Here is a 23,795-nt window from a genome sequence, read left to right as displayed (position 1 = left end):
AGTTCCAATGATATTCAACACACGTTCTCCTGTTACGGTCACTGCTCTTGTAAACACAGGGTCAAAAAAAATCTCATCTTGGACTGGCAACACTTATAAATGGTCTTCCTGAAAACAACTTCAATGTTTGAGCTTTCCTTGTGAGGAAAGGAGAAAGGATGCCATGTGACAGTATTGCGACGAACCGTTAGGGCCTTGTTTGTCTCCTTGCCTCCTCTCAGGCTGAGCATCTACTCTGAGTCTGGTGTGATTGGTGGACAGCTCTCATTAAGCCGTCCAATAAGAACATATTGCACTTTCTATTTAGATCCCGCCTCGCTAAGGTACTGAGTTTCACTAGTGGGGAAGTGGTTCATTGACAAGTGGGAGAGGAGGAGAAGAGACAGACGGATGACTCTGCTCAACGTTGGGCCACAGGTTTTAGCAGGAGACCCTCTAGTTCACAACCCCCCCCCCCAGCACTCGTGGCAGGAGTACAGAGACTGAAGCATGTCTTCAAATGTGCCTTAGGGAGCTGGTTTAGGAGGATTTTACACCGATCTACACCAGATCCACAGGAGGCTGCTGAGGGGAGGACGGCTCATAGTGATCAACGGAGCGAATGGAATGGCATCAAACCCATGGAAACCATGTCCTTGCCCGTCCTCCCCAATTAAGGTGCCACCAACCTCCTGTGACCAGTTCACAGTCTGAACACCTGAACAATCGTTGTATCATTGCAGACACAGCAATACATCATCATCATGGTTATCACATCACATAAGAATGGGCCTTCACAGTGACGCAAGGCCTGGTGGCTACTGAAGGTAGGACATGGACACAGATGCAGAACGTTCCACATGTTCTCCTCACCCTCACTCCTACTGAAGAGGAGGAAGAGGTATTTTGTTTTTCTATCCATGAACAGGAATGGTATGGCCACTCCGAGAGGGCGGGGTTCGCGTTTATTTATTTCCTCTCTCTTGCTCCCCCCTCCACCCTTACTTTGAGGGAGGCTGTGAAGAGCTGCTGAGATCTCTGATTGGTGTGTGAAGGACAGTGTGGATTCACATGTAGGGGCTGAGTGGTGGAAAGGGGGGAGTGTTAGAGAAGAGATGGGTGTCAGGGGGTCCCAAGGGGCAAAAAAGGGGGCTTCTAGGAGTCAAAAGGAGGCAGTGGGCTCTCGGGTGAGAGGGCCCACCCTTCCTTGGACCGCTATTCAATAAAAAGAGTCAAGTAGAAACAGATAGGAAAGAGGACATAATGAAGCCAGATTAAGTGAAGGATGAACAAGTGAATGAAACATAACGAGAGAAAATGTCCCCAAACTCAGAGGCGAGAAAACACTGTTGTGATGTTAGATATAATAGGACACATGAATCAGTGTATCATAAATAATACATAGAAATCACAGAGATAGATACCACATTGTGACACATGAGTCAGTACCATTAATGTGTATATTTTCTCTTTGGGTGTTTTCCGACTAAAAGGGCCCTTGCCCATTTATGTCAGGTTTGTCCGAGCCTGTGACTTTAGGGACCAGTATGGATCATAGCAGAAGACAACAAAAAGAAAGCTGTTGTTCAGATGCAGTTATCCCTTCTGATCCACTCCACTTTCCTAGATAGATGGATAATGCATCTACTCCCGAGAGAGATTCAACACACAGAATAACATGTCAACCAGAACAAAAAAGATCATTATCAATATCCCAAATTATCAGAGAAACAAATATAATTCAGATATGAGAGGAAGAAAGAAAGTCAGCAACCAGAAAGCCATCTGAAGGGGAGGGTGAGAAAGAAAAAATATTTCAGCATAGCGTTCCTTAACCCTCTCGTCCATATTTGCTGAATCCACCCACGCATACACTGCCCTGTCCGTTTAAGTGTGTGACTACTTACACATGTAAATGTGTGTGTCTGAGTGTGTTCGAAGTCTTATCTACAATGGTCCTTAATATACAGTGGAGGGTGAATGCATTTCTCTGTATTCAGGGTATACAATGTGTCTGTCTGTCTGTGGGTTTGTGCGTGTGTGTGACGTGACTGTGTCATCTAGTAGAGAAGGGAGAGGAAAAAGAAGGGTCAGGTCTAGGTAAGGAAGGTTGCTCTGCAGTCCTTGGTCTCTCTGCCGTGGGGTAGGTGGTGAGTCGGAGGGGAAGGGGGCTCAGTAGTCTAGTGGGTTGGTGAGGGCGGGGGTCTTCGGCTGCCAAGAGGACCATGGATACACACAGACGGACAGACAGAAACACAGGGACAGAGGGACACAGATATAAGCGAAGACAGGGATGAGTTAGGATTGTCACTCTGGCTGGGTGTCTCCCCCTTACGCACAAGCAGTATAACTCAATGCCACTCTTAACATACTACTACGCGCACACACACACACACACACACACACACACACACACACACACACACACACACACACACACACACACACATCTGTATGGGACAATGTGGGAGAATACAGTCAGACATAACAGCTAACACATTAAAACACATCATTCCTGCAGATTTCATGAATCTTGGAATATACTGCATACAGTATATAGACTCAACAAAAATATAAATGCAACATGTAAAGTGTTGGTCCCATGTTCCATGAGCTGAAATAAAAGATCCCAGAAATGTTCCATATGTACAAAAAGCTTTTCTCTCAAATGTTGTGCATAAATATGTTTACTTCTCTGTTAGTGAGCATTTCTCCTTGCCAAGATAATCCATCCACCTGACAGGTGTGGCAAATCAAGAATCTGATTAAACAGCATGATCATTACACAGGTGCACCTTGTGCTGGGGACAACAAAAGGCCACTCGAAAATGTGCAGTTTTGTCACACAACACAATGCCAGAGATGTCTCACGTTTTGAGGGAACGTGCAACTGGCATGCTGACTGCAGAAATGTCCACCGGAGCTGTTGCCAGAGAATTAAATATACATTTCTATACCATAAGCCGCCTCCAACCGCAGACCACGTGTAACCATGCCAGCCCAGGACCTCCTCCTCTTCTTCACCTGTGGTATGGTCCAGCCACCCAGACAGCTGATGAAACTGTGGTTTTGCACAACCGTAGAATTTCTGCACTAACTGTCAGAAGCCGTCTCAGGGAAGCTCATCTCCGTACTCGTTCCTCACCAGGGTCTTGACCTGATTGCAGTTCGGCGTCGTAAACGACTTCAGTGAACAAATGCTCACCTTCGATGGCCACTGGCACGCTGGAGAAGTGTGCTCTTCACGGATGAATCCCAGTTTTAACTGTACTGCAGATGGAAGACAGTGTGTAAGGCGTTGTGTATGCGAATGGTTTGCTGATGTCAACATTGTGCCCCATGGTGGTAGTGGGGTGAAGCGAACACAATTTGATTTTATAGATGGCAATTTGAATGAACATAGGTGCTGTGACGAGATCCTGAGGCCCATTGTTGCGCCATTCATCCGCTGCCATCACCTAATGTTTCCGCATGATAATGCAAGGATCTGTACACAATTCCTGGAAGCTGAAAATGTCCCCGTTCTTCCATGACCTGCATACTCACCAGACATGTCACCCATTGAGCATGTTTGGGATGCTCTGGATCAACGTGTAAGACAGCGTGTTCCAGTTCCCACCAATATCAAGCGACTTCGCACAGCCATTGAAGAGGAGTGGGACAACATTCCACAGGCCACAATCAACAGCCTGGTCAACTCTATGTGAAGGAGATGTCATGCAGCATGAGGCAAATCCTGGTCACCAGATACTGACTGGTTTTCTGATCCACACCCCTACCTTTTTTACCTTAAGTTATCTGTGACCAAAAGATGCATCTGTATTCCCAGTCATGTGAAATACATTTATGGCCTAATAAAATTATTTCAATTGACTGATTTCCTTATATGAATTGTAACTCTTCGAAATTGTTGCACTTTGCGTTTATATTTTTGTTCAGTGTACATAGTGTCCATTGGTGACAGGCAGTTGTTTTGGTGCCCAGAAGAGGGCAGTATAGCTCCACTATATTATCATCCATAATATTCTCCTCTCAACCCAATCAGCATGCAAAACGTGAGCAACAGAGGGTTGCAATTTCACCCCTCGAGCTGTGTGGTAGCTGCTACAAAGGCTACATAACACGTGTATAATCTCCATAGTAGTTCTGCCATGACCATCAAGTCTATGCTATCTTTACTTCACTATCAAAAGAGGGGCTAGTTAGCATAAATGCTAAAAAAGTAGATTTCAACTATAGGAGGCAGGGTAAATGATGACCGCCAGAATAGCTAGTTGGATAGACGTTAGACTAGACATAACATACCCTTTACAAATCATTATTACCACCCACAGTATAGCCTTTCTCTGACCGCATCCCTAAGCTCTATTGAATAATATGTTGACATTTAGACAGGATAAATATAGCATAGCAATGTGTCACGCCACCAAACAATCAGAGACAGGACTGGGGACGGGGTGAGATGTCATGAGCCCACACTGACACAAACCCATGGCCTTTGACTTCTGACCCCTAACGAGCAGCTCCGGTCAGGTGTGTGCGTGCACGTGTGTGTATATGCATGTGTGTGTGTGTGAGTGTGTGTGTATGTGTCTGAGTGTGTGTATGCATGTGCGTATCTAGAGGTATCCTCTGACTTTTTTCATCGACACAAACCTCTCCCAAACTAGAAAAAGAAACTTGACTTCAGCAGACAATAACAAAACCAACAAGGCTCACACAGTGACACAAACGATCTGTGTGTGTGCTTGTGTGTGTTTGTCCATGCAATGTCAAAAGAGGCATTAGGGAGTGCTAGGGAGAGCGTTAGAGAGAGCGTGATGGGCATGCAGTGAGGTGACGGTATCTAAGAGAAAGCAGCATGAGGAAGAGGAGGATGAAGATGATGACAGTGATTAGTACCAAACGTACCAGAAGCGTTAGTCCTCATTGGTCACTGATAGTGATTCTGAAAGAGGAACCATAGTCAACGGTGGGATAGAGGTGTGGTGAAGGAGATGGACAGGAAGAAGAATGCAAACAAACACATACAGGTTACAGTGCAGGAGAGACCCACGTCACATGACAAGGCTCTGCTCTCCCCATGGACCAATCAGATTTGGAGCATTATTTGAAAGTTATCTGGGGTGATTGGTTTTATCACGGCTGCTTTAGAGCCCTTGTTTGAGGGTTATTTAGACATTTGAAGGTGTGTGTGAGCAAGAGCATTGTCAGGCAATGTGTGTGTCTCCCGAAGTAAGGCAAGCTGCTGCCCTGACCGTGAGTTCACATCAGATCAGTACAGTGTCCATTAGCTCACAACCACAGGCAAGCACAAGGCAAACGTTAGCAGTGCGGAGGCAGTTTAACAGAGAACGAAAATGTAAAACGCTCGCTCTCATTCTCGCTCTCATCCTGCCCTCTCTTTCTCTCTCTGTTTATTCCAACATGGAGATAGGATAGAGAGGATAGATAAGAGACACCATTCCTAAACTATAAAGACAAAGGTTGGGAGAGGGGGATAAAGGATAATTCTCTAGTACAAAACTATATTCTAGCAAAGGACTCAACCACAGAGGAGGCCACTAGACTACTAGTGAGGGGCTACTGGTGAGGGCTAGGGGAATGATAAGAACATGTGGCCTTAATTCAAGGCACAGCTGTACCACTAATAGTAAATGGAATTGAAGCTGTTAGTTCCTGGGAGGTTCTAGTAGTGTGTAGGAAATGTAAGTCAGTAGCGCCTGAAACCTTCTTGGCAGTTAGCAATGTACAGTGCCTTGCGAAGGTATTTGGCCCCCTTGAACTTTGCGACCTTTTGCCACATTTCAGGCTTCAAACATAAAGATATAAAACTGTATTTTTTTGTGAAGAATCAACAACAAGTGGGACACAATCATGAAGTGGAACGACATTTATTGGATATTTCAAACTTTTTTAACAAATCAAAAACTGAAAAATTGGGCGTGCAAAATTATTCAGCCCCTTTACTTTCAGTGCAGCAAACTCTCTCCAGAAGTTCAGTGAGGATCTCTGAATGATCCAATGTTGACCTAAATGACTAATGATGATAAATACAATCCACCTGTGTGTAATCAAGTCTCCGTATAAATGCACCTGCACTGTGATAGTCTCAGAGGTCCGTTAAAAGCGCAGAGAGCATCATGAAGAACAAGGAACACACCAGGCAGGTCCGAGATACTGTTGTGAAGAAGTTTAAAGTCGGATTTGGATACAAAAAGATTTCCCAAGCTTTAAACATCCCAAGGAGCACTGTGCAAGCGATAATATTGAAATGGAAGGAGTATCAGACCACTGCAAATCTACCAAGACCTGGCCGTCCCTCTAAACTTTCAGCTCATACAAGGAGAAGACTGATCAGAGATGCAGCCAAGAGGCCCATGATCACTCTGGATGAACTGCAGAGATCTACAGCTGAGGTGGGAGACTCTGTCCATAGGACAACAATCAGTCGTATATTGCACAAATCTGGCCTTTATGGAAGAGTGGCAAGAAGAAAGCCATTTCTTAAAGATATCCATAAAAAGTGTCGGTTAAAGTTTGCCACAAGCCACCTGGGAGACACACCAAACATGTGGAAGAAGGTGCTCTGGTCAGATAAAACCAAAATTGAACTTTTTGGCAACAATGCAAAACGTTATGTTTGGCGTAAAAGCAACACACCATCCCCACTGTCAAACATGGTGGTGGCAGCATCATGGTTTGGGCCTGCTTTTCTTCAGCAGGGACAGGGAAGATGGTTAAAATTGATGGGAAGATGGATGGAGCCAAATACAGGACCATTCTGGAAGAAAACCTGATGGAGTCTGCAAAAGACCTGAGACTGGGACGGAGATTTGTCTTCCAACAAGACAATGATCCAAAACATAAAGCAAAATCTACAATGGAATGGTTCAAAAATAAACATATCCAGGTGTTAGAATGGCCAAGTCAAAGTCCAGACCTGAATCCAATCGAGAATCTGTGGAAAGAACTGAAAACTGCTGTTCACAAATGCTCTCCATCCAACCTCACTGAGCTCGAGCTGTTTTGCAAGGAGGAATGGGAAAAAAATTCAGTCTCTCGATGTGCAAAACTGATAGAGACATACCCCAAGCGACTTACAGCTGTAATCGCAGCAAAAGGTGGCGCTACAAAGTATTAACTTAAGGGGGCTGAATAATTTTGCACGCCCAATTTTTCAGTTTTTGATTTGTTAAAAAAGTTTGAAATATCCAATAAATGTCGTTCCACTTCATGATTGTGTCCCACTTGTTGTTGATTCTTCACAAAAAAATACAGTTTTATATCTTTATGTTTGAAGCCTGAAATGTGGCAAAAGGTCGCAAAGTTCAAGGGGGCCGAATACTTTCGCAAGGCACTGTAAATCAGTACAACAACCTAAGTCAAAGATGTGTGAGGTGTGTGTGTTCTACTACAGGAGCTGGGCTTCTGGAAGGGTCCATCTATGACATGTCTCTCATCCATCCTACCTCTGCCTCCCATCTGTTCTCTAGCTTTCAGCACCCTCTGAACCCGACGTTCTCTGTCTATCTGGCTCTGTCCTCTATCACACCAAGATCTCTCCCCTCTCATTTACCTCCATCCATCCTCCTGGCGTCTTCACATCCCCCTTAGCAACAGAGAGCATTGACACTTCAGCTTAGATGTGATTTCATCATCATCACCATCATCATCACCACTCTCATAGTATATCACTTACGCAACCTCATTGGCTTGTCTGTCTCCCTGTAGGACCAAGTGTAGTGTCACACGTTGATAGGCTTGGGGACTTTTTGCGTTGAGATGTAACGTTTGGGTTTGGTTTCACTCACCTGGGCACACCGGGGGGTGCGCGGTTAGGCCGGGAGGGGACTGATGGGGGGGGCCCACCGAAAGGGTCCGGGGAGGCCCCTGGGCGAGAGGGGACAGGGGGGCCAGGAGGGAGGCCAGGGGCTGAGCCACGGGAGACAGGGCGACCAGGGGGACCTGGGGGAGCCCTTCTGTTCGGAGTGGGACTGCTGGCTGGGGACCTGAGGGGGGGAGGGGGAGGGGGAGAGAGAGAGAGAGGCTGAGTGCTTCGGCAGGCAGTTCTCTTTCACACCAGCAGGGGAGGCCACAACATCAGTCCTACTCCCCTCATCCTTTACTCCCCACTCTCTTCTATTCCCTTATTATACCCCTTTCCTTCCATCCATACCTTTTACTCAGAGCTGTTGTCCTCCTTCCATCCATACCTTTTACTCAGAGCTGTTGTCCTCCTTCCATCCATACCTTTTACTCAGAGCTGTTGTCCTCCTTCCATCCATACCTTTTACTCAGAGCTGTTGTCCTCCTTCCATCCATACCTTTTACTCAGAGCTGTTGTCCTCCTTCCATCCATACCTTTTACTCAGAGCTGTTGTCCTCCTTCCATCCATACCTTTTACTCAGAGCTGTTTCCTCCTTCCATCCCCTCCTTCCTCTTCCTTCCCACATCCATCCATACCTTCACCCATATAATTGTCCCTCATTCCCTTCCTCTCGTTTCCTCCCTCTCTCCCTCCATTCGTACCTGCCCCCAGAGTTGTTTCCCCCCGGCCTCAGCCAGGAGTCGTCTACAGGCGGCGGCATGGCGGTGGTGACAGTGGTAGTGCTGATGTCTCCGATGATGTTTAGGGCCTCCCTCAGGGCATGGTACATGCGGAGCATCTCGTCGCGATGATGGGCCTGCTCCTGGGACTCCTCCATCAGGCTGTTCTGGTCCCCAGAGTGGTACAGGTTGGCCAGCAGCTCCGCGTTGATGAACTCCTTGGTCTGTGTGGAGGAGGGGGAAGAGAGAGGGAGAGTAAAGGTGAGGAATGGGGGGAGTTGGAGATGTACGTTTTTCTTTACAACAATAACCTAGGAAAAAGTGGCTGTGGAGATGAGAGGTTTTTCTTCCTCCCTTGCACTTAATTGACCCGTTCTTGTCACTGATTGGTTAGAGATTTCACAGGCCAGCTGGTTTCCAAAGTCTAAACCAACCAGACACAGATTCAAAGACAAGGATGAGAATCCGCTGGCCCTACAGAAGATTACGACACCACAAGCGAAAGCGACCAATGGGGACTCACGTTGTTGATCATGAGGTACATGATGGTCTTGGGCATGAGGTCCCTGATGGTCTTGTTGACAATGGCCATGTAGGAGTCCACCAGGTTGCGGATGGTCTCCACCTGCCTCTCCAGCTGGGGGTCTATGGAGTGCATGAAGTTATCTGAGCCGTTCTCTCCGTCTCCACTTTCACTCTGCTGGAGGACAAGGCCAGGGAAGGGGGTTGGAGGATGAGAAGAGGGGTAGAGAGGACAGGTAGAGGGACAGGGATAGAGGGAAGGAGAGAGAGGCAAAAGGAGAGGGATGGGGAGAGGGAGGAGAAAGAGAGAAATATGTGAATGAGAGTTGAGAAAAAGAACAATGGAGACAAGTGATCGCTCTAATCACACAACGTATTGAAATAATCCTCAATATCACACATCATTAATTAAATCTACTATATAGTCCTAAACTGGCGCTAAAGAGAAACAACCACAAACTGAGCCAACACACACACACTACTGGTGCTAGCTCACCATGCGGCTGCTGTCAGCCGAGAGCCATTGGAGACAACGTGTCTCCTTCTGAACCACTTTCTCTTGGCTCACGCCCCAATGATAATTCCTTCATTTGCTTAGCCTATTCCAATCAGATGGTTGTATAATACAGCTATGGCAGAACCCTGATGAGAGCGACATTTGAACTTCCTGGTTTGGTGCGAATGATGAATGACTGGGCCGTTGATTAGAAACAGCACCAATGAGGCGAGACAAAAAAGGAGACTGTGCCTGTATAAATCTTTAGGGCCAATCAGAGTTCAGTATCAAATTCAATTGCCAACGCTAGCTTGAGCATAGGTGGAGAGTTGGAATAGACATCACGACACAAAGCACATACCTTGCCCTCCTTTTCCTATAGGGTCCAACAGCAATGAAGGACATATTGAGGAAAAGAATGACGGAGGGAGAGAAAGAGAGAGAGGGAAAGAGAGAGAGGGAAAGAGAGATGGTGTTAGACGTTAGATGACTGGCGCCACAAGTACTGTGAGAGCAAACCACCATCACAATCAGCAAAACTGTATGTTTTGGACCGGCAGAGTTACTGACGGAAATGTACAGGTTTGTGTGTGTGTGTGTGTGTGTGTGGTACCGTGACGCGTTCAGGATACACCCCGGCTCTAAGGAAGGAGGCCTTCCACCCATCTATGTCGTCCTGAGTCTCGCAGGCCAACTCCAGCTGACGGTAGTCCTTATACACATTCCTGTGGACACAAAGGGGAAAGTCTGAGTGTGTGTGTGTGTGTGTGTGTGTGTGTGTGTGTGTGTGTGTGTGTGTGTGTGTGTGTGTGTGTGAATAAATAAACAAAACAAACAAGACAAAAAAAACAAAAGAATGACAAAAACTGAACGACTAAAAGTGTCTTCATAGGGTGTTAGGCCACCTCGTCATAGATTCCACACGTGTCTGGAACTCTATTGGAGAGACGGAACACCATTCTTCCACAGGAAATTCTATAATTGGGTGTTTTGTTGATGGTGGTGGAAAACGCTGTCTCAGGCACCGCTTTAGAATCTCCCATAAGTGTTTAATGTGGTTTACATTGTTTTCATGCTCATCAAACCATTCAGTGACCACTCGTGCCCTGTTGATGGGGGCGTTGTCATCCTATGCGGGCATAGCCATGGTAGCCAAAATAATGGCCTGCCCAGCATTTTTATACATGACCCTAAGCATGATGGGATGTTAATTGCTCAACTAACTCAGGAACCACACCTGTTTGAAAGCACCTGCTTTCAAACCTCATTTACCTCATTTACTCAAGGGTTTCCATTATTTTGGCAGTTACCTGTACATTCTTGTGGGAGTGAGTGGGACATGTCATAGTACTGAGCAACCCTACATGGTAAGGAGTTTGCATGCCTGCCTGCTTGTGTGGGTGCTTGCCTTTATGGAACAGTGAATGTGTGTGATCAGTGTGTGTGGAGAGCTGTTTTGTGTAGATTCAGCTTTATTACTTTACTTTTTGAGGTCTGAAAAGATTTGACAAACTATAATTTATGATTGAAATGTCCACCTAAGAACTGACCTTTGCTCAGTGTTGAACAGGGCGAAGATCTGCTTGCTCGACATGAAGCTCTTCTCCACATCCCTCAGCCTCAGGTTGTCCACCTGGAGCATGTACTTCTTCTCTTTCTCCTGCAGGGGGCAGAGTCAACAATACACAGGTTAGAGAAAGTACAGCATGAACCCAAAAAAAAGAGAGAGAGAGAGAGAGAGAGAGAGAGAGAGAGAGAGAGAGAGAGAGTCAGAAAGACTGTCAGACAGAAATAAAGAAAGACAGGCAAAGAGCGAGAGAGGCTGATTAAATGAATGACAGAGAAAGAAGGAGAGGGATACATATACAGAGGGAGAGAGGGAGGGGTGGAAAAGAGGCCCAGCAAAGTGCCTGGTTGTGATTAAAGCAGTGTAACTGTAAGTATCACAGAAGAGAGAGGGGGCAGGCGAGCCGTACAGCACACAGCCTTCACCACAGCAGAAAGGAGGTAGGGCGAGAGAGGAGCTAGACTTTCCTTGACTACACGAGAGAGAGAGAGAGAGAGAGAGAGAGAGAGAGAGAGAGAGAGAGAGAGCCCAAAGCTCAGAAAGCCAGTCGAAAGAGACCCAGAATCCGGGGATGTGAACCACAGAAGTGAATCCAGGGTTAAGAACCAGACCTGGGCATATGGGCAAAGTATCACACACCCTGTGGTCACACGCCACTGAGCTTCACAACCCACTGTTACTAAAAGGAGCCATTCCAACCAGTTTGTGTGTGTGTTTGGTTTTACTATCTTTGTGGGGACCAAAAGTCCTTGTGGGGACCAATTTCGCTGGTCCCCACAAGGAAAAAAAGTTATTTTAGGCTTAGGGGTTAAGTGTAGGGTTCGGGTTACAATTAGGGTTTGGGGTTAAGATTAGGGTTCGGTTAAGGGTTTAGGAAAATGTGGATTTTGAATGTGTGTGTGTGTGTGTGTGTGTGTGTGTGTGTGTGTGTGTGTGTGTGTGTGTGTGTGTGTGTGTGTGTGTGTATACCAGAGTTAACTGTACAACATACCAGAAATGGTATGCTGCCAGAAAACAGCAATGTTGAACTGAACTAGATTTTACTGAGTTACAGTTCATATAAGGCAATCAGTCGATTGAAATGATTTCATTAGGCCCTAATGTATGGATTTAACATGCCTGGGAATACAGATGCATTTATTGGTCACAGACAACTTAAGGTAAAAAAGGTAGGGGTGTGGATCAGAAAACCAGTCAGTATCTGGTAACCAGGATTTGCCTCAAGCTGCACGACATCTCGTTCACATAGAGTTGACCAGGCTGTTGGTTGTGGCCTGTGGAATGTTGTCCCACTCCTCTTCAATGGCTGTGCGAAGTCGCTGGATATTGGTGGGAACTGGAACACGCTGACTTACACGTTGATCCAGAGCATCCCAAACATGCTCAATGGGTGACATGTCATGTGAGTATGCAGGTCATGGAAGAACTGGGACATTTTCAGCTTCCAGGAATTGTGTACAGATCCTTGCGATATGGGGATGTGCATTATCATACTGAAACATGAGGTGATAGTGGCGGATGAATGGCGCAACAATGGGCCTCAGGATCTCGTCACAATATCTCTGTGCATTCAAATTGCCAATGATAAAGTGCAATTGTGTTCGTTGTCCGCAGCTTATGCCTGCCCACACCATAACCCCACCGCCACTCTGTTCACAATGTTGACATCAACAAATCGCTCGCCCACACAACGCCATGCACGCTGTCTGCCATCTGCCCGGTAAAGAAACCAGGATTAATCTGTGAAGAGCACACTTCTCCAGCGTGCCAGTGGCCATCGAAGGTGAGCATTTGCCCACAGACATCTGTGGCATTGTGTGATGTGATAAAACTGCACATTTTAGTGGCCTTTTATTGTACCCAGCCCAGTAATGATCATTTAATCAGCTAATTGATATGCCACACCTGTCAGTTGGATGGATTACCTTGGCAAAGGAGAAATGCTCACTAACAGAGATGTAGACAAATTTGTGCACAGAATTTGAGAGAAATAATTGTTTGTGTGCGTATGGAACATTTCTGGGAATATTATTTCAGCTCACTTTACATTTTGCGTTTATATTTTTGTTTGGTGTAGAACATGACAACACGTGAGTCAGTCTCCACATAGTTACTATTTTCTATGCTCTACCCCAAAACGCACAAACTCCCCTATGACTACGGTAAAGCACGGCCCTTCCCTTCCTAGCTCTGCCCAGCCCATTCCCTGTACATACACCATAACCAACCTCCCCTCATCAAAAGGGTTCAGACCTGCACAGTCAAACGGTCAGAGCCCCCTAAGGACAGACACACACACACGCACATACACACCGCTGTGGAGTGACACTTAACAGGCCAAGTTTGTGTGCCCAGGTGTCCACTACCGGAGACTAAACACGCGGTTACCAGGGACACAGAGGGTGACGTCACCACACTAAACAAGTCCCAGTCCTCCCTCGACTCTCTCATCCCAGGGAGGGAGCGGCCTTTCACTGACTCACACATTTTCCTTTCCCCTGGCCAGCGCAACAAAAAAACAAAACAAGGGAAAAGTGAGGAGAGGGAACGAGGTATGAAGAGAGTGTGAGAGAGAGAGAGAGAGAGAGAGAGAGAGAGAGAGAGAGAGAGAGAGAGAGAGAGAGAGAGAGAGAGAGAGAGAGAGAGAGAGACAGAGAGAGAGAGAGAGAGAGAGAGACAGAGAGAGAGAGAGAGAGAGAGAGAGAGAGAGAGAGAGAGAGAGAGAGAGAGAGAGAGAGAGAGAGAGAGAGAGACAGAGAGAGAGACAGAGAGAGAGAGACAGAGAGAGAGAGAGAGAGAGAGAGAGAGAGAGACAGAGAGAGAGACAGAGAGAGAGAGACAGAGAGAGAGAGAGAGAGAGAGACAGACAGACAGAGAGACAGAGACAGAGAGACAGAGAGAAATAAAGAGAGTAAAACAGAGGGACAAACTGGAGAGGAGGGGGGTAAGAGAGATAGATCAGAGAGATGGAGGAGTGTGAGGAGAAGAGGAGGAGCCAGAGTGACATAGAGTGGGCACTAAGCCATGGATGGCCCCATAGACACAGACTAATACATTGCACTCTGAGGGTTCACTGTGCACTTTATCACTCAGACAGACTGCTATAACACACACACACACAGATTGTGTATGGAAGTCATCAGGAGGTGTGTGTAGGGGCAGACCTAGAACTCCCCCTCTCCTCCCCCTCCCCTCCCTCCATCTCCCAGTAGAGACTGAGGGAGACTGCAGACAGACTGAGTGATTCTCCATATGTTCCTATAAAACCAGCAACGTCAGCCCGGCAGCATATGGGACACACTAAAGGTCAGACAAACACACCACACACACACCACACACACACACCACACACACACTACTCTATGAAAAACCACACACACACACTACTCTATGACAGACCACACATCTGAGCAGATACAGATAAACTCTCTTCTGGAAAATATTCAGCTCAGCGAGTGTGTGAGAACGTGTAACACACCTAAACATTTAAGACACCAACACACCCAGCCCTTTACTTAAACCTCACTCCGGTCAGTGTTGATGCTAGGTATGTATAAACCTATCAGACAAACCACAGAGTGAGGAGTTGAAATACTTTCCATTGTTTTGTTTAGCTTGTGACTAATACCAGCCTAATTATAAAGCCAGAGGAAGTTCACGTTGGATTCATAAACACACTTCACGTCCCACTCCAACCCCTGCTTGGGTAATCCAAACAAGGGCCCCACACAAATGCTCCCTCCAAGACACACACACACACTTGCTAACACATTTGTATTTCAGCACACATACACACAGCATTCAACACATTCATACAATATATTTATATATATATATGCTATATATATATATATATATATCTCGTACAACACTCTGTACTACTCCCTTCACAGAACAGTGCAAACTGGCCCTAACCAGAATAGAAAGAGGAGTGGGAGGCCCCGGTGCACAACTAAGCAAGAGGACAAGTGCATTGGAGTGTCTAGTTTGAGAAACAGACGCCTCACATGTCCTCAACTGGCATCTTCATTAAATAGTACCCGCAAAACACAAGTCTCAACGTCAACAGTGAGGAGACGACTCCGGGAGGCTGGCCTTCTCGGCAGAGTTGCAAAGAAAAAACCATATCTCAGACAAGCCAATAAAAATAAAAGATTAAGATGGGCAAAAGAACACAGACACTGGACAGAGGAACTCTGCCTAGAAGCCCAGCATCCCGGAGTCGCCTCTTCACTGTTGACATTGAGACTGGTGTTTTCCAGGTACTATTTAATGAAGCTGCCAGTGATCAACTTAGATTAGCTAACACAACGTGCCATTGGAACACAGGACTGATGGTTGCTGATAATTGGCCTCTGTACGCCTATGTAGATATTCAATTAAAAAAATCTGCTGTTTCCAGATACAATAGCCATTTACAACATTAACATTATCTATCATGTATTTCTGATCAATTTGGTGTTATTTTAACGGACAAAAAAGTTTATTTTCTTTCAAAAACAAGGACATTTCTAAGTGCATCCAAACTTTTTAACGGTAGTGTATATATATATATATTTGCAAATACAAATACACACACACACACACACACACACACACACACACACACACACACACACACACACACACACACACACACGGGTCGAACACACATACAGCTGGTCTTTGGGAATTGTTGTGGGAGTGCGAAGGTTGCATCTGGTTCAAGAGAGTGTGGCTTTTCAGGTACATAAGGTTAGAAGGGTTGTTCCTTTAAGAGTTGTGTGTGTGCGTGTATAAAGCACATTAGCCTGTGTGTGTGTGTGTGTGTACGTGCGCTTGTGTGTGTGCAAGTCCATGCGTGTGCGTCAGTGCACGTGTGTGTGTGTGTGTGTGTGTGTGTGTGTGTGTGTGTGTGTGTGTGTGTGTGTGTGTGTGTGTGTGTGTGTGTGTGTGTGTGTGTGTGTGTGTGTGTGTGTGTGTGTGTGTATGTGTGTGTGTGTGTGTGGGGAGACAGATTGAAAAGTGCTGGTGACTTGGGTTTGCATCAAAGCCTGGAGAAAACCAGCACAGCATCTGGGAGCAATAACGTTGCTCCTAACCCTTCATTACCGCAGCGACTGGGCCTCGGGCGGGGGCCTAACCCCTCATTACCGCAGCGACTGGGCCTCGGGCGGGGCCTAACCCCTCATTACCGCAGCGACTGGGCCTCGGACAGGGGCCTAACCCCTCATTACCGCAGCGACTGGTCCTCGGGCGGGGGCCTAACCCCTCATTACCGTAGCGACTGGTCCTCGGGCGGGGGCCTAACCCCTCATTACCGCAGCGACTGGTCCTCGGGCGGGGGCCTAACCCCTCATTACCGCAGCGACTGGGCCTCGGGCGGGGGCCTAACCCCTCATTACCGCAGCGACTGGGCCTCGGGCGGGGGCCTACCCCTCATTACTGCAGCGACTGGGCCTCGGTCGGGGGCCTAACCCCTCATTACCGCAGCGACTGGGCCTCGGGTGGGGGCCTAACCCCTCATTACCGCAGCGACTGGGCCTTGGGCGGGGGCCTAACCCCTCATTACCGCAGCGACTGGGCCTCGGGCGGGGGCCTAACCCCTCATTACCGCAGCGACTGGGCCTCGGGCGGGGGCCTAACCCTTCATTACCGCAGCGACTGGGCCTCGGGCGGGGGCCTAACCCCTCATTACCGCAGCGACTGGGCCTCGGGCGGGGGCCTAACCCCTCATTACCGCAGCGACTGGGCCTCGGGCGGGGGCCTAACCCCTCATTACCGCAGCGACTGGGCCTCGGGCGAGGGCCTAACCCCTCATTACCGCAGCGACTGGGCCTCGGGCGGGGGCCTAACCCCTCATTACCGCAGCGACTGGGCCTTGGGCGGGGGCCTAACCCCTCATTACCGCAGCGACTGGACCTCGGGCGGGGGCCTAACCCCTCATTACCGCAGCGACTGGGCCTCGGGCGGGGGCCTAACCCCTCATTACCGCAGCGACTGGGCCTCGGGCGGGGGCCTAACCACTCATTACCGCAGCGACTGGGCCTCGGGCGGGGGCCTAACCCCTCATTACCGCAGCGACTGGGCCTCGGGCGGGGGCCTAACCCCTCATTACCGCAGCGACTGGGCCTCGGGCGGGGGCCTAACCCCTCATTACCGCATCGACCGGTCCTTGGGCGGGGGCCTAACCACTCATTACCGCAGCGACTGGGCCTCGGGCGGGGGCCTAACCCCTCATTACCGCAGCGACTGGGCCTCGGGCGGGGGCCTAACCCCTCATTACCGCAGCGACTGGGCCTCGGGCGGGGGCCTAACCCCTCATTACCGCATCGACCGGTCCTTGGGCGGGGGCCTAACCCCTCATTACCGCAGCGACTTGGCCTCGGGCGGGGGCCTAACCACTCATTACCGCAGCGACTGGGCCTCGGGCGGGGGCCTAACCCCTCATTACCGCAGCGACTGGGCCTCGGGCGGGGGCCTAACCCCTCATTACCGCAGCGACTGGGCCTCGGGCGGGGGCCTAACCCCTCATTACCGCAGCGACTGGGCCTCGGGCGGGGGCCTAAACTCCTCATTACCGCAGCGACTTGGCCTTGGGCGGGGGCCTAACCCCTCATTACCGCAGCAACTGGGCCTTGGGCGGGGGCCTAACCCCTCATTACCGCAGTGACTGGGCCTTGGGCGGGGGCCAACGGCAATTTTCTAAATACTCTTTCTTTCCCCTCCCTACCTCCCTCCATTTCTCCTCTTTCATTCTCTTTCTTCCATTCTCAATAAAATAGAGTCTACATTGCTTGGACTATGATCTCAGAGGCTGCTTGCGTTGAACGAAAACTTTGAATGTGGGCGAAACCTTTTCCAACTCTCTCCTGCAGTGTGATGAGTGAACATGAGATGAGAGTTGTGAACCATCGAGAGGGCTTAGGTTTGGGACCGGTCTGAATCCCTGTCCTTTATTGAACACAGAGGACGTGAAGAGAGAGGAAGGGAGAGAGACATAGAGAGGAAGAGAAATGGGGGGATAGAATGGCTGGATTCCATTATTTTTGAATCAGAGGTTAAGGGAGATATGAGAGAGAGGTCAGAAAATAGTAAAGAGGGACTAGATGAGGGGACTGTGGTTCATTTGGGCCGGCGCTACCCTAAGAAGGGCTCCTGCACCTTACGGGTCCAATGTGGAGTAGGATAGAAAGTAGGATAAAAGTACTAACTCTAAACCTTGTGTTCAACCCTGACCCCTCCAAGGACGCCCCAGCTCCCAATTCCAAATGTAACCCCTTCATCTTTAGTTCCTCCTTTTACCGTAACTCACATAGAGAGGAACATGTTCCAAACATCCCGACAACCAGCTAGGTATATTTTCCCTTAGTTACATGAGGGAAGAAGCCAGAGGGAGAATAGTCGATGACACAATCTCCTTGAAACCTCGATGCAACTTCTACGACTCTATTCATTTATAGTAACACACAATGCTGCCAAACTATAAAAACATGCACAGCAAATCATTTACAACAGTCACATTTGCCTCTGCTAAAATTAGGCTATTTCCAGACGACGTGTCAACAAAAGTGTGGTGATGGACTTCAGTCTCCACTCAAACGCCTTGGAAAACATTTGGAAAACATTTGGCAAACCATTGGCAAACCTAAGGCTCATTTGTGCTTTGCATAGTGTCCTGTGTTGAATGACCACAAATAAAAACTAATCTCGAAGAGAAGGAAGCAAGGTTCTCTACTACATATGAACAACCAGCACAGCAGCAGCTGAAACAGGTTTACAAGTCAATGATATGTCCCTCTTTAGCGGGTAATTACTAAATGTCTAATTATTTCTTATATTTAACTCAGTCATAGGTCATTCCAACACCCCTGGAGCAAACGGGGACCTTTTACAATCAATGTTGACCACCAACAGTCAAAGGGGGTTGGGAGGCTCTGTCTCTCTCTCACACACGATCCCTGCTGACCACATAAACACATGTGAACGTTCCCACACCGCTGGGCAGGGTCATCAATGAGAGGGCAATGTTGAGTTAACGAGTGCGTGCGTGTATATGTCGTCTATACATCTCCAACACGTTCAGTACGTTCAAAGAGACCAGTCTGCAGTCACACACACGCACACACACACACACACACACGCACACACACACACACGCACACACGCACACACACACACACACACGCACACATACACACACACGCACACACACACACACACACGCACACACACGCACACACACATGCACACACGCGCACACACACGCACACACACACACACACACACACACACACACATGCACACACACACACACACACACACACGCACACACACACACACACGCATACACACACACACACACACGCACACACACGCACACAAGTCCACGGACAAAATCATCAACGCACACACACGCACACAAGTCCACGGACAAAATCATCAACGCACACACACGCACACAAGTCCACGGACAAAATCGTCAACGCACACACACACACACAGAAATCATGAGGGACCCAAATATTTTAGTGGTTTTACACAAGCAAACACACACACAAATACATACACACACAAAACCAATGTGGTTTTCCTCTATCACAATGTTGCATATTGTGCTGAGCTTGCTCTGCATTGCTTCCCTTACTGTAGCTCCTGTGAAGTACAGTTGGAATGGGAGGAGGAAGGCATATATATATATATACTTCTATGAACTTTTGAGGGATATGAAACTCTGTAGAGTTGGGGAGTATGGAGGGAACACGAAAGAAGAAAACGTATTGAAAGAAAAAACAGACGCCACAGATGTTTATCTCATCAGCCAGGGGCTGGAAAGAGAATTATTCACCCTGCCTGCTTGACTTGCTCCTTCCCTCGTTCCTTCTCCTGCTGTCTCCTCTACCAGACAGGGGTCACCTCTCATGCCGCTCATCTCAATTACTTATTCTCTTTCCCTCTCTTTCTACTGTTCCCCCCACTCCCTCTCTCTACTCTGTCTCTACATGTATCCCTCCTCTCTCTACCTGTATCCCTCCTCTCTCTACCTGTATCTCTCCCTCTCTCTACCTGTATCCCTCCTCTCTCTACATGTATCCCTCCTCTCTCTACCTGTATCTCTCCCTCTCTACCTGTATCCCTCCTCTCTCTACCTGTATCCCTCCTCTCTCTACCTGTATCCCTCCTCTCTCTACCTGTATCTCTCCCTCTCTCTATCTGTATCCCTCCTCTCTCTACATGTATCCCTCCTCTCTCTACCTGTATCTCTCCCTCTCTCTACCTGTATCCCTCCTCTCTCTACCTGTATACTTCCTCTCTCTACCTGTATCTCTCCCTCTCTCTACCTGTATCTCTCCCTCTCTACCTGTATCCCTCCTCTCTCTACCTGTATCCCTCCTCTCTCTACCTGTATCCCTCCTCTCTCTACCTGTATCTCTCCCTCTCTCTACCTGTATCCCTCCTCTCTCTACATGTATCCCTCCTCTCTCTACCTGTATCTCTCCCTCTCTCTACCTGTATCCCTCCTCTCTCTACCTGTATCCCTCCTCTCTCTACCTGTATCCCTCCTCTCTCTACCTGTATCTCTCCCTCTCTCTACCTGTATCTCTCCCTCTCTCTACCTGTATCCCTCCCTCTCTCTATCTGTATCCCTCCTCTCTCTACCTGTATCCCTCCCTCTCTACCTGTATCTCTCCCTCTCTCTACCTGTATCCCTCCCTCTCTCTATCTGTATCCCTCCTCTCTCTACCTGTATCCCTCCTCTCTCTACCTGTATCCCTCCCTCTCTACCTGTATCCCTCCCTCTCTCTATCTGTATCTCTACTCTCTCTACCTGATATGCAACTGTTCAGGGAAGTCAGGAACCAATACACACAGTCAGTCAGGAAAGCTAAAGCCAACTTCTTCAGGCAGAAGTTTGCATCCTGTAGCTCCAACTCCAAAAAGTTCTGGGACACTGTGAAGTCCATGGAGAACAAGAGCACCTCCTCCCAGCTGCCCACTGCACTGAGGCTAGGTAACACGGTCACCACCGATAAATCCATGATTATCGAAAACTTCAACAAGCATTTCTCAACGGCTGGCCATGCCTTCCGCCTGGCTACTCCAACCTCGTCCAACAGCTCCCCCCCCCCCGCAGCTACTCGCCCAAGCCTCTCCAGGTTCTCCTTTACCCACATCCAGATAGCAGATGTTCTGAAAGAGCTGCAAAACCTGGACCCGTACAAATCAGCTGGGCTTGACAATCTGGACCCTCTATTCCTGAAACTATCCGCCGCCATTGTCGCAACCCCTATTACCAGCCTGTTCAACCTCTCTTTCATATCGTCTGAGATCCCCAAGGACTGGAAAGCTGCCGCAGTCATCCCCCTCTTCAAAGGGGGCGACACCCTGGACCCAAACTGTTACAGACCAATATCCATCCTGCCCTGCCTATCTAAGGTCTTCGAAAGCCAAGTCAACAAACAGATCACTGACCATCTTGAATCCCACCGTACCTTCTCCGCTGTGCAATCTGGTTTCCGAGCTGGTCACGGGTGTACCTCAGCCACGCTCAAGGTGCTAAACGATATCATAACCGCCATCGATAAAAGACAGTACTGTGCAGCCGTCTTCATAGACCTTGCCAAGGCTTTCGACTCTGTCAATCACCGTATTCTTATTGGCAGACTCAGTAGCCTCGGTTTTTCGGATGACTGCCTTGCCTGGTTCACCAATTACTTTGCAGACAGAGTTCAGTGTGTCAAATCGGAGGGCATGCTGTCCGGTCCTCTGGCAGTCTCTATGGGGGTGCCACAGGGTTCAATTCTCGGGCCGACTCTTTTCTCTGTATATATCAATGATGTTTCTCATGCTGCGGGCGATTCCCTGATCCACCTCTACGCAGACGACACCATTCTATATACTTCCGGCCCGTCCTTGGACACTGTGCTATCTAACCTCCAAACGAGCTTCAATGCCATACAGCACTCCTTCCGTGGCCTCCAACTGCTCTTAAACGCTAGTAAAACCAAATGCATGCTTTTCAACCGTTCGCTGCCTGCACCCGCACGCCTGACCAGCATCACCACCCTGGATGGTTCCGACCTTGAATATGTGGACATCTATAAGTACCTAGGTGTCTGGCTAGACTCTAAACTCTCCTTCCAGACCCATATCAAACATCTCCAATCGAAAATCAAATCAAGAGTCGGCTTTCTATTCCGCAATAAAGCCTCCTTCACTCACGCCGCCAAACTTACCCTAGTAAAACTGACTATCCTACCGATCCTCGACTTCGGCGATGTCATCTACAAAATTGCTTCCAACACTCTACTCAGCAAACTGGATGCAGTTTATCACAGTGCCATCCGTTTTGTCACTAAAGCACCTTATACCACCCACCACTGCGACTTGTATGCTCTAATCGGCTGGCCCTCGCTACATATTCGTCGCCAGACCCACTGGCTCCAGCTCATCTACAAGTCCATGCTAGGTAAAGCTCCGCCTTATCTCAGTTCACTGGTTACGATGGCAACACCCATCCGTAGCACGCGCTCCAGCAGGTGTATCTCACTGATCATCCCTAAAGCCAACACCTCATTTGGCCGCCTTTCGTTCCAGTTCTCTGCTGCCTGTGATTGGAACAAATTGCAAAAATCACTGAAGTTGGAGACTTTTATCTCCCTCACCAACTTCAAACATCTGCTATCTGAGCAGCTAACCGATCGCTGCAGCTGTACATAGTCTATTGGTAAATAGCCCACCCATTTTCACCTACCTCATCCCCATACTGTTTTTATTTATTTATTTTTCTGCTCTTTTGCACACCAATATCTCTACCTTTACATCTGCATAATTGTAATTATTTGCCTACCTTCTCATGCCTTTTGCACACAATGTATATATAGACTCCCCTTTTTTCTACTGTGTTATTGACTTGTTAATTGTTTACTCCATGTGTAACTCTGTGTTGTCTGTTCACACTGCTATGCCTTATCTTGGCCAGGTCGCAGTTGCAAATGAGAACTTGTTCTCAACTAGCCTACCTGGTTAAATAAAGGTGAAATAAAAAAATAAAAAAATCTATCCCTCTCTCTACCTGTATCTCTCCCTCTCTCTACCTGTATCCCTTCCTCTCTACCTATATCTCTCCCTCTCTCTACCTGTATCCCTCCTCTCTCTACCTGTATCTCTCCCTCTCTACCTGTATCCCTCCCTCTCTACCTGTATCTCTTCCTCTCTCTACCTGTATCCCTCACTCTCTTTATCTGTATCTCTCCTCTCTCTACCTGTATCTCTCCCTCTCTCTACCTGTATCCCTCCCTCTCTCTATCTGTATCCCTCCTCTCTCTACCTGTATCCCTCCCTCTCTCTATCTGTATCCCTCCCTCTCTCTACCTGTATCCCTTCTCTCTCTACCTCTATCCCTCCTCTCTCTACCTGTATCCCTCCTCTCTCTACCTGTATCCCTCCCACTCTCTACCTGTATCTCTCCCTCTCTCTACCTGTATCTCTCCCTCTCTCTATCTGTATCCCTCCTCTCTCTACCTGTATCCCTCCCTCTCTCTACCTGTATCCCTCCTCTCTCTACCTGTATCCCTCCCTCTCTCTACCTGTATCTCTCCCTCTCTTTACCTGTATCCCTCTTCTCTCTACCTGTATCCCTCCCTCTCTCTACCTGTCTCCCTCCCTCTCTCTACCTCTATCCCTCCTCTCTCTACCTG

At 48.1% G+C, this 23,795-nt stretch overlaps 1 protein-coding gene across 9 annotated transcripts in view; it reads right to left on the bottom strand.

The window, feature by feature from the left end:
- LOC139388382 (dynamin-1-like) overlaps positions 1-23,795 on the bottom strand; it is an 86,436-nt gene that overhangs the window by 845 nt on the left and 61,796 nt on the right. For 4 of the 9 annotated variants that reach the window (XM_071135010.1, XM_071135014.1, XM_071135011.1 and 1 more), the window contains 7 exons: positions 11,099-11,208; positions 10,162-10,273; positions 9,910-9,924; positions 9,054-9,227; positions 8,513-8,754; positions 7,794-7,991; positions 1,944-2,190 (listed from right to left, as the gene is read on the bottom strand). In XM_071135010.1, the coding sequence (XP_070991111.1) occupies positions 2,160-2,190; positions 7,794-7,991; positions 8,513-8,754; positions 9,054-9,227; positions 9,910-9,924; positions 10,162-10,273; positions 11,099-11,208 (882 nt within the window). In that variant the 3' untranslated portion in view covers positions 1,944-2,159. Of the gene's footprint in view, positions 1-1,943; positions 2,191-4,890; positions 4,928-7,451; positions 7,592-7,793; positions 7,992-8,512; positions 8,755-9,053; positions 9,228-9,909; positions 9,925-10,161; positions 10,274-11,098; positions 11,209-23,795 lie in introns of those variants that run through there. The other 5 variants (XM_071135012.1, XM_071135016.1, XR_011629279.1 and 2 more) reach the window with 4 other exon arrangements.

The sequence above is a fragment of the Oncorhynchus clarkii genome, chromosome 29 (genome assembly GCF_045791955.1).
Source record: "Oncorhynchus clarkii lewisi isolate Uvic-CL-2024 chromosome 29, UVic_Ocla_1.0, whole genome shotgun sequence".
Lineage (NCBI taxonomy): Eukaryota > Metazoa > Chordata > Actinopteri > Salmoniformes > Salmonidae > Oncorhynchus > Oncorhynchus clarkii.
Note: the sequence above shows the minus strand (reverse complement) of the source record. Positions and strands in the feature narration are given on the sequence as shown.